The sequence below is a fragment of the Gymnoscopelus braueri genome (assembly GCF_963280865.1).
Source record: "Gymnoscopelus braueri genome assembly, chromosome: 14".
Lineage (NCBI taxonomy): Eukaryota > Metazoa > Chordata > Actinopteri > Myctophiformes > Myctophidae > Gymnoscopelus > Gymnoscopelus braueri.
Window position 1 is genome coordinate 11,163,789 of NC_137619.1, and position 12,104 is coordinate 11,175,892.

The 12,104-nt window shown below is 37.8% G+C and overlaps 1 protein-coding gene across 1 annotated transcript in view; it reads right to left on the reverse strand.

The window, feature by feature from the left end:
* Positions 1-6,489: 6,489 nt before the first annotated feature.
* lmbrd1 (LMBR1 domain containing 1) overlaps positions 6,490-12,104 on the reverse strand; it is a 170,812-nt gene continuing 165,197 nt past the window's right edge. Inside the window, exon 16 of the mRNA XM_080448670.1 lies at positions 6,490-7,294. Within this exon, the coding sequence (XP_080304796.1) occupies positions 7,184-7,294 (111 nt within the window). The 3' untranslated portion in view covers positions 6,490-7,183. The remainder of the gene's footprint in view (positions 7,295-12,104) is intronic.

The window sequence follows — 12,104 nt, forward strand, 5'->3', positions numbered from 1 at the left end:
TTGTATCTCCTACCGGAACCGCTGCCGGTCATCAAATTATTGGCTTAGAAACGTGACAATAACACAAAAATATCCATGAATTCAAGTCTCCATGGGGTGAGTAATTGATTTAAAAAAAAATGGGTGAACTATCCCTTTAAGGAGGTCCTTGCAAATAAAACATTTGAGAACCACTAGTTGGACTCCTAATATGCCATAGTGTCATAGTAAATCAGTGTCATTAGAAAACATACGTTAACCACTTCAGCCCTACATAATACTTTGGCTATTTGAAAATATCCAATCTACAAGCTCACAACGCTCACATCGTGACGTGTTGTGAGCTTGATCCGCTATTTTCAAAGGATTTTCACACATAAAAAAAAAAACTTGTGAAATGGGACATTCTGCATAATGAGTACTTTTACTTTTGGTACTTAAAGTACCAAATTTGGATGCCAAAATACATTTGTAGTTTTACTCAAGTACATTTTGAATACTGGACTTTTACTTGAATATTTCTACACAGTATTGATACTTTCAGTAAAGTAAAAAAAAGATTAGTACCGTAATTTTCGCACTATAAGCCGCACCTGAATATAAGCCGCAGCAGCTAAATTGAATGATTTGTACATATATAAGCCGCACTGGACTATAAGCGGTTGTAAAATCCATAGATTTAGGAGGTCCCCTAGTGGCCGTTAGCTGTAAAAATCCATAGATAAGCCGCACCGTTATATAAGCCGCAGGGTCGAAAAATGGGAAAAAAGTCGCGGCTTATAGTCCGAAATTTACGGTACTCATTCCACCCAGCCTTCAATGAGAGCTCTAAAGTTTGAGTGAGTGTCTCGGCCAACATGAGGTACTACTGCACACCAGAAGCAGTGGTCACCCTCACTTTTCTGTGTTCATTAAAAACGTGATATAATGGAAAGCCACTTATCATGGGAACACGACTGAATGAAATGCCACTCTGTACGCTATTCACACTACTGAATTACAAGCCAGGGGAAAATGAGGTACTTAAAAGTGTTCAGGAAAGCTGGGTGGCAACGGGGATTAGGTATAATAAATTGCTGGGGGTATAATTTCAGTAACCATTAACACTTTAGTGTACTTAAGGCATACAGCCACAGGGATTTGATTTTTTACATAGTATTCAAATTATCTACGTACGTTACACCCTCATATTCATTTATTCTTAACCACTTTTAGTTTAAACCCTAATTTGGGCATGTCATTATAGGCAAAAAAAAATGTCCAAAGATTGTAGATTGGCTATTTTAGTTTGATAGGGCTTTGGTTTGGTTTAAAAAGGTGGTGTAAACTGAATGGTTTTGTCTGGGAACTGTTGTATGAACACGTGCACAATAGGGACACTCAGCCAGGATTAATTACTAGACAAAGGACATCAGTTAAACAATTTGGGGTTAATTGCACTTTAAATACAGGACAAAGACAAAAGGGCACGGCGACTGGCTAACAAGGCAGCCGGTCACACAATGGCAATTAGTGTCAAATTAAAGATTGCATAATAGTGACAAAACGTTTCATCTCATTGAAGTGTACAAAACAACATCCAATTAGAGGATGTCTTATTTAGTACCGACTTATTTTAAACTGTTCAGTGAACTTCTGAGTGGCAGAAGACAGTTAGAATGTTTGTTTTACTTTAAGAATGTCATTTAGGGAAAAGCTTAACCTTATCTTCATATAAGGTTGGTCATCGTCATTCGTCACTAATGCTCATTATAAGATTGCACAATTTCCGTCAACTCACTTTGCCTACCAATGACATCATCGATGGGGATTACAAGCTAATACAAACTACAGCCTTTCTCTTCCTGGAAAGTTAACATTTTGAAAAAGAACATCGTTCTTGCATCAATAATAATAAAAAAAAAAAGTTTAAAATCTGGTTCCAGGCTTAAAATAATGTACCAATAATCGGTTTTCTATCCGTAGCACCACAACATGGCCGTCACTGCTATATGCCCTATACTGTAGGTTGCAAACGTTGCATCCCATAACAGTAATGAACTTTCCCACAGCCTCAAACACAAGAATTAGGTTCACTGTAAAGTCAACGTACGTTACCTACGTGTGTTGAGTGTGCATGCATGAGTTGAGAGTGCAGCTTGGTCTGTACCTGTGATGTACGCATCGATGGACAAAGCAACAATAGACATTGTGTTTGTTAGACACAAATTATGGGTAATTGCTGTGCGAATAAACACGCACAGTGAAGTGCTTTACTGTTAGCCTATTATTTATTTCAGGAACCTAGATCTAGAGGAAAATATACATTTATACAGAAACAAACCAGTGGCAGCAAAATGATGATGTTTTAGAGCCCTTCACTAAAACCTATTATACTTTGTTGACCGGGGTACCCCAGGGATCTGTACTTGGCCCCATCCTTTTCCCCCTCTACACCAAATCTCTTTTGCCGCAAAAAATGTCTGGTCTACAAGTCCACGTGTCACGCATTATGAGCTTGTAGGTCTGCCGTTTGTAGCCGAAAGTTCACCTATAACATGAGAGAGAAAATGCCCAGAAAATTGACACTAAGATTCAATTAAATTAGTCTTTTTCAGGGAAGGCTTTGAGACCACATTAGTGATTCTCAACCTTTTTGATTTTCAAAGACCCCCACTTTGATATGCATTAGGCCACGGACCCCCGATTTGATACCATTTTTGTTTTTATCTCTGGGACCCCAATCTACACTGTCAAAAATTCTCAGTGTAAATTTCACTCTGAGTTACAGACCCATAAGGGTCCCTATTTGGAACCCTGGAGGTCCCCAGACCTGATGTTGAGAAACGGTGCAATACGTTGAATGAACCGCAGCTACAGAAAATGTAAAACATGCATAGTGTTGCTGTTGGGCAGAAACCTCTTATCTCCATATTTTGTGATTTTTCGTAAATTAACTTTCTACTGCGTCACTCAAAAGTAGCAGATCTGCAAGCTCAAAACGCGGCGCGAAATGACGCGTTTTGAGCTTGCAGATCTGCTACTTTTGATATTTTTACATTTGAATCCTGAAAAGTAACAATTTTGGACATATGAGGTTTTCACCCGACGAGACAATATTCTCTTATAAATATTATCTTTTTTTCTTTTCTTAAACAGGTGACAGACAATGGTTCCCAAGGACAGGACTCTAAGGCATTATCTAAGCTCATGCCATGGGTTCCCGGTGAAAGAATTATACAAGACCCATTTTCTTTTCTCTTTTGATTTGCACAACAAGCAAATCTGAATAGCTATACAATGTGCTATAGATTCATATACTGTAGGATTGCATTATTTGACAAGCAAATTGTCAAATAAAACTATTTGTTCAAATGATTGTCACACTAACACACAAGTGCATTCGGTTGTGAAGTTCAGCTCCTTCATTTGTACCATACAATGTACATATATACAATAGTATAGTGCAGGGGTCTTCAACACTTTTCAGGCCACGGACCCCTTAGCTGAGAGATAAAGCAGGGACCCCCCCAATACATATTGTATTAAATTGCGTTGCAGATTAAACTTTTTCATAGATTCATAGACTTGTTTGACAGCAACTATCATCAGTGTATGTTGGATTCATGTTAAAGTGTATTTTCAGACATTTTAGCCACTTAAACCCTCAATACTTAGTAAACTTGACCTTTCACTCTGTACTTGGTCTGCTCTTTTTTTTCTCTCTACACCAAACCTCTTAGAAAATAGCCGATCTACAAGCTCCCGGACACCCTGTTGAAGACCCCTGGTATAGTGTAGATAATGTTGTGTTTAGTACGCTCATTCCTTCTTGAACAGGCTGTAGAGAGAAAAATGCTAAGGGGAAAAAGCAGGTTCTAAATTCACATGGTAAGGTAATGGAAAAACTGGATATTTGACAGGTAACCAAATGCAAATTTATTTAGGTTAAAGACCACACTTAGTCAAATCTTCTCCAGTCATCTTGCTCTGTCCTCTTGCTGTAATTACCTTACAGAAAATCAATACAAGTCAAGCCATTAACCTCAGGATAAATCCAAGGCTTGATACTACAACTCATGGCCTTGAACCAAGAAAGAACCAAAGCTGCAGTTTCATTCAACACCGAATAGCTGCAAAATAAAATCCATGAAAATCACTATCACACGATTTTCTCCGTAACCTTAAAGGGCAAGACCACTTTGGCAGAGGTTTGGGTTGTGTAGTTACCTTGCCATGATGTAACTCCAAAGGTGGACAAGAAAAATCTAAAATAATTGCTCCATTGATTAGATTTTGATAATTCAAAATATGCTCCTCATTGACTTACATTGTATGGTAAAACAGCTCTCAAAGTCACTCTTTTAGCACGTAAACGAATGATTCAGAAAATATAGAACATCACCAAACCCAGTACCGTTTGTTTTTTTAATAAAAATGTCAACTTCCTGTTGATTTAGCTATTTTTATTAAGAAGATCATCCGAATCCAGATCTTCAAATAGTAAAATCAGCAGGAGGTTGACATTTTTATATATAAAAAAAAACAGTACTGGATTTGGTGATGTTCTATATTGTCTGAATCAACTTTGTGTTCGTTTATGTGCTAAAAGGGTGACTTTGAGAGCTGTTTTACCGTACAATGATAGACAATGATATCATGTTTTGAATGATCAATTTCTAATCAATAGTGCAATTATTTTTGATTTCTTGTCCACCTTTGGAGTTACACTATGGCAAGCTAAATACACAACCCAAACCTCTACCAAAGTGGTCTTGCCCTTTAACATACCACTGGGTAGGTCTAATTGTGCGTAAATTGTGGGTTTTCCCTGTTAAAGGTATTGGATGACAGCTGTGGTGCTTAATTGGCTCAAGGTGGTACAGTGGGTTGTAGTCCATCCATCAGAACAGTACTGTACAAAACATTGCATTAAAAACAAGCATCCAGTGTCATAAAGTAATGTATATTTTACCAGCATATGTCTAACGCATTATCTACAATTTCTGCTTTACATACGTTTCATTCATATTTTTCCCTTGAATATAGCATGACAGTTAGATTACATCATAATCTTCAAAGAAATTTGTGAAACAAAGTAACTATTTTAACCGAAAGAATGACCAAAAAAAAATCTTCATTCCAAAGCAAAATAAATGTCTTCACTTCTTTCACGCTCTTCGAATACAAAGTGCCAAAAAGCTATTAAACCCATTTGGTGACAAACCAGGGATTAGTTAGACCCTAAAAACATGACAACTAGAATTGGTCCTATTTATATTTGAAACATTGTTGTGCACATTATGCAAGTACAATAATAGCAACTTAAAAATGGTCTGAGACCAAACGATGCAAAACAAGCGTAACCAAAATATATACTGTAACGTTTGTAAATTCTACTGCATTGAGAATACATGTACATTTTATGTCAGTGTGAATTATCTTAAAATAAAAAGCGGGGGGAAACAAGCAAGTCAAAAAAATAAATGTAAGTCACTACTGCTTATGAGTTTTCTCAAATCTGAAAACTCTATCATAAGACTTCAGATGTTGGGTTTGATGCACACTAAGCAGCCATTAAAACCCTTTTATATGGGCTGTCCTGCAGACATTCACCAACAAACTGGACCATCTCTTGGGTCCAGCAGTTTCCCCATTAGCAGAGTTAACGTTCAGTTTAATTACGTCTGTAGTTGGTTTTACTCTTACTCTGATTGTCAACACTTTGACCGTTAATGTCAGTGAATTAAATAAAATAAAATATAATTCGCCTCATTACCGTCGACTCGTAACTTGTCAAAATTGTAACTAATTGTTCCATTTATTGCACTCTTTAGTATGTTATGCCTGTGATGCAGGTTTAGATTAGAAAATGCCCCAAATTGTTTTTTAAATTTAATTGAGTTTATTCTGTTAAAGAGAGGCTAATCTGAAAGAGCAAAACTCGGGACAATCGACATCTTACCCCACGCCAATACAATCAATACAACACAAATAGTTATTAAATTCCAGTGTGAGGATGCATGTGGGGAGTGGAACGCCCTCCGTTTCTATCCCTATAGCTGTATCCACAGATATACTGTACACCATTATAGCTCTATCCACCGATATACTGTACACCAAAATGTCATCGCTGTCAGGCAGAAACCTTGAATCTGCATATTTCATCTTTTTATGTTTTTTTCATAAATAAATGGCCTATTTTATACTTCCTAGTATGACGGTGTCACGCAAAGGGTAGCTGAAATACCCGATCTCCAACCTCATAACAGACAATAACGCAACGAGTTGTGAGCTTGTAGATCTGCTACTTTTTGCTATTTTAAAAATAAATAAATACATGCCAAACGTAGGGTTGGAAGTGATTAAGTCTCTGTCTTGGGGGGGGGGGGCTCTTATGAATATTTAACCCATTAAGACCGGGTATCTGTGTGTCATTTTTACATTTCTTTGGCTATTCAAAACTAGCAGATATACAAGCTCATAGCGCGGCACCGAGTGCCGCGCTATGAGCTTGTAGATCTGCTTGTAGATCTGCTTGTAGATCTTTTTGAAAAATCGTGGCAAAATCTTGCATTATATATTTTTTCAAGCGAACATCAGTAAAATATTTAGTGCCAGGCAGGAACCCCCAGAAGCAAAGATTTGAGTTACAAATGTCTGTCAAAAAAAAAGAAAAATAATCTAATATTTGCACAACTTTTTCATGATTTTTCAAAAATAAAATATTTTTGAATAGGGTTAGGCCAAAGAAATCTAAAAATGACACTCAGATGCGTTCCCGGTCTTCAAGAGTTAACCAATGAAAAGTATTGGCAACAGCTTGTGACTAAATAATAACTACATTGGATCTATCGGAACGCAGGTTCTTTTTTTCTTAGATTTTTCCCTGAAAATTAACCGTTTCGGACAATACAAGGTTTGCACGCGGCAGCGACGATGCTCATTTGAATGAGTCAATTCCTTTCAACTCTCACGCCTGGAGTTCGATTATGGAGTCAACTCCCCCCCAACGATCCCAGTCATCACTAAGTTTGCCCAGGAAAGACCCACCCATTTAAGCTCAAAACAAAAAAGCAGAGACACGTCTTGTCAACAGAGATGGCGCAGATGACTAATATTCATCGTTTTAAGAAATGGCGCTTCCTAATCCCCCTAAAAATATACCGTTAAGTAAGCAGTTTGGGATACTGTATGCGCTGTTACTACCAGCAAATACAGCGTTTCAGTGGACATATTCATCATCGCTGACGTCTGAGTCGTCAGCTTCCACCTCGCCTTCGATCACAGATTTCTTCCCTTTGCAGCAGGACACCGCCAGACCAATGAGGAACACCTGAAACACAACACAAAATGCAACCTCTGTAAAATACAGTAGGACCTCTGTACATTTACTGTACGTTAACTTGAGCTTTTTTTATACTCCTCTAAATCTGACGCAAATATGGCACTTTAGATTATTATGACAACACTTACATTAAACACGTAATCCCTATTTTATATTTGGCTATTCGAAAGAAAGTAGCCAATCTAAAAGATAACAACGCGTCTCGATTTGACATGTTGAGCGCTTGTAGATCTGCTATTTTTCACCTGCTTTTACATTTTGATGCAAATACATTTCTTTTGTTACAATAATTACATACTTTTCCACACTCAAATTTCTAGACCATACTTGAGTACAAATATGATTATTATATAAAGAAATGCTTTTAAAATCCAACTGTTAACATGTATGTTACATTCTGACAGTTTTCTGAAAAAACGTGTATTTTCATGTGAAGGACCCCCAAAATAATATGTATTTGGCCGTTAAAAAATGTTGCTTTAAAAATAAATATATTCAAAGATTTGCAAAAAAAACAAACAAAAAAAAAGCAGATCTACAAGCTCATAGTGCGGCACGAAGTGACGCGCTATGAGCTTGTATATCTGCAATTTTTTAATAGCCAAAGTATAAAATATAGCTAAAATCTAAAATGACACAGATGCTTTCCCGGTTTGAATGGGCTACAGGGGGACAGTGGTCAGTCCTGGTCCCTTTGTAGTTTATTAGATTTTTACCGAGATGGTAGGAAAGTTGAGCGGGAAGGAGGAGCACCTGAAACCCTGAAAAGTGCTTTAAAGGGTAAGACCACTTTGGTAGAGGTTTGGGTTGTGTAGTTACCTTGCCATGATGTAACCCCAAAGGTGGGCAAGAAATAAAAAATAATTGCTCCATTGATTAGAAATTGATAATTCAAAATATGCTCCTCATTGACTTACATTGTACGGTAAAACAGCTCTCAAAGTCACTCTTTTAGCACATAAATGAGCCCAAACATAGCTGATTCAAGCAATATAGAGCATCACCAAACCCAGTACTGTTTGTTTTTTTAATAAAAATGTCAACTTCCTGTTGATTTTACTATTTGAATATCTGGATCCGGATCCGCGGATCCAGTCCAGGTTTTCTACTTATTAAAAATGGCAAAATCAACAGGAAAATCTCTTTTGTGTTTGTTTTTTAGTTTTTTTCTAAAATGTTTATCCCACGATCATGCAACCCATTTTTTTTCACCCAGTGCCAATTGTCTAAGTAATCATGGGCGCTACACTCCCTCCGCCAGCCAGAGCCTATAGCCGAGCTCATGTGTTTTGTGTTTGTTGATGACATGCATTATTGTGTTAATTTTGTATCCTATGTTGATGGATTGAATACATAGGACCACAATGGAAACAAGTCCCCAGGACTTTTTTTTGGGTTGTCCTTATAGACAAATAAAGTATTAAACCAATCAATCAAAATCCACCGTACACACATATGCCAGCACCCTATGCTGTGTGTGTGTGTGTGTGTGTGTGTGTGTGTGTGTGTGTGGGGGTGTGTGTGCGCGTGTGAGAGAGAGACCAGATCTTGCACAGGAACAAAAGTGTTTTTATGCTGAGATATTGCTATTCAAGTGAAAAACGAAATCTGTGTACTTCTTTCAACACTGCTCTCAAGCAATCAGAGGAGTTTCTTCTCACACACACACACACACACACACACACACACACACACACACACACACACACACACACACACACACCCACACACACCCCCACACACACACACACACACACACACACACAGAGTATATTAACCCATTCAATCCGGGAACGCATCTCTGTCCTTTTAGCTATGAGCTTGTAGATCTACAATTTTTGAAAAATCGTGAAAATGTTTGTGCAAATCTTTGAATATTTTTTTTTAAGCGAACAACAAAAATGTCTTACATTTTCTGAAAAACTATTGTTACTACAGTATATACAGTGATGCTCAAACTTTTTCTTGTCGGACCCCCAAAATTATGTTTTTGGCCGCCGATCCCCATGAAAATGTGTTGTTCCAGGGACCCCCAGAAACAAAGATTTGAGTAAAAAAAATTGTTTCAAAACAATATATGTATTCAATTCATTTGCACAAATGTTAATTTGTGCAAAAATAGTAGATCTACAAGCTCGTAGCGCGGCACTCGGTGCCGCGCTACGAGCTTGTATATCTGCTATTTTTGAATAGCCCAAAGTATAAAATAAGTGGTTAACACAGATGCTTTTCCCGGTTTAAATGGGTTAGAGAGAAAGCTACACAAATAAACTAAAATAAAGGCAGGAGAACACAGAGAGTCGTGCGAGGAGTACGATGGATCGATAAATAAAACAGTGTGAACATACAGTATAGAGCTGAGGGGCTGTAAACATCTCATCTGCTCTACGTCTTCTCGACAAGTAACAAGCCCTTATTTTTTGCTCCAGCATCTACAGAGGCTATATTAGCGTGTAACTTTACACATCTACTTTGATCCAGTTAGTGGTGGAAAATAATAATAAGTACAGTAGCCGTACTCAAGTATTGCACTTAAATACTTTACTTGGGCAAGAAAATTATAATAATAATAAGTACAGTAACTGTACTCAAGTATTGCACTTAAATACTTTACTTGGGCAAGAAAATAATAATAATAATAATAATAATAATAAGTACAGTAACTGTACTCAAGTATTGCACTTAAATACTTTACTTGGGCAAGAAAATAATAATAATAATAATAATAATAATAAGTACAGTAACTGTACTCAAGTATTGCACTTAAATACTTTACTTGGGCATTTCCATTTCTTGATATTTTATACTTCAACTCCACTACATCTCAAGAGGCAAATATTGTACTTTTTACTCCACCACAATTATTTGACAGCTTTAGTTAGTTACTACGTAGTTACATAGCCTCGATCTCAAGGCTTTTATTTCTTATTTTTGCTATTTTCTTAATAAGAGCCTGGACCAGCCTGTTGCCGTTCCTGGAATAGGAAGTGTTTCATTTCCCCAACCAACCAGAGTGCAGTGGGCGTCGCTCCAAATGTTGTGACGTTAGGGCTCTTAATGCTTGCTGCACATTGGGGGGGAGGAGGAGGGGCGGGGGGGCGGGGCGGCGGCTGACGGACAGATTGATGAACCAATGGGATCCGACGGAATTTTTCTCCGGAGATTTTGAACCCGCCCCCCTCTAGACCAAATATCAGACACGCTAGGGCAGTCTACTAGTTACAGTACTTTGCATATTTAGATTATTATTATTATAAAACATACATTAACCAATTAAGCCCTAGTTTATACTTGGGCTAATCGAAAACAGACGATCTTCAAGCTCACAACATTTTGTAGTGTGACGCGTTGGGAGCTTGTCGATCTGCTGTTTTTTTATTTGACACATTTTGAAAACACTCGTGAAATGGACATTCTGCTTAAGCTTTAAGTATATCCTTTTTACTTTGAAAAAAAAAAGCTTATTTTTACTTCCGTAAAAAAGACTTTTACTTGTTAACAGAGTATTTCTACATCGTGGAATTGCTACTTTTACTTAAAATCTGAGTACTTCTTCCTCCACTGGATCCGGTAGCCGTCAGAAACAGAGCTAAGCGTGGTCCAGTAGCATGCCTGTATTATCCAGACACTATTGATGAATGTAGCAGCATTTAGCTCATTTCACATTCATAATCCAGCTTGTGCTAATTTCTCCGAAGTTGCCGACTGCACCTTAACCCTTTAAGACCGGGAACGCATCTGTGTAACCACTTAAACCATTGTTTTATCATTTTGGCTATTCAAAAATAGCAGATCTACAAGCTCATAGCACGGTGCTGCGCTATGAGCTTGTAGATCTGCTATTTTTTTAAATCATGAAAATTTGTGCAAATCTTTTAATATATATTTTTTAGAGCAAACATTTTTAACTCAAATCTTTGCTTCATGGAGGTCCCTGGAACCAAATATTTTGAGATGGGGGTCCGTGGCCAAATACATATAATTTTGGGTGGTCCTTGACATAGACATAAAAGATTGAGAACCACTGACATAGAAACATAGGTTTTTCCAGAAAACTGTTTAGAAGACTTTATTTAGAAGACATTTTCTTTAGAATCGGCTTCAGGTCTTAATGGGTTAAATACAAATAGATTATTCTTTGAGGCGGAACTCCGTTCCCCTTGGAATTTTGCTCCCGGAACAGCATTGGGATTGGGGTGCGTTTCAGCCCATTTCCATAATACCAGGAAAAGGCTATAATTACTTATTCTGACGAGATCAGTCGTATATGTGGGTTAGGATAACTATGTTTCCAGAAAGATATAACAACAGATATATTCATTTGTCACCGCAACATGTATATTTCCCTATTCTTTCCTTACATGGGGTCTTTCTCTTTTTACAGGGGGTCTATTTTTCTTATAATTTCTCTACATGAGGTCTATCTCTCCCATTCTTTCCTTACATGGTATTATTGTCTTGTATATTGGCCTAATTGTAGCCTCGATCTCCAGGCTTTTATTGCTTAGTTTTGCTAAAAAATAAAAGCCTGGCCCAACTATAGCCTGTACTGGGTATGAGGAAGTGTTTCATTTCCCAACCAACCAGAGTGCAGTGGGCGTCGCTCGTAATGTTGTGTTAACAGGGCGGGGGTTGACGGACAGATCGGTGAACCAATGGGATCAGGCGCCGTCTCTCGCCGGCTCTATACACACGCCCCTTTATACACTAAATCAGGAGGGTTGCAGCAGGCTAGCCTAATTGTAATGATCCAGGAGGGCCAATGGACCAGATCTACACGCTTAGAGGCCTCATCAGT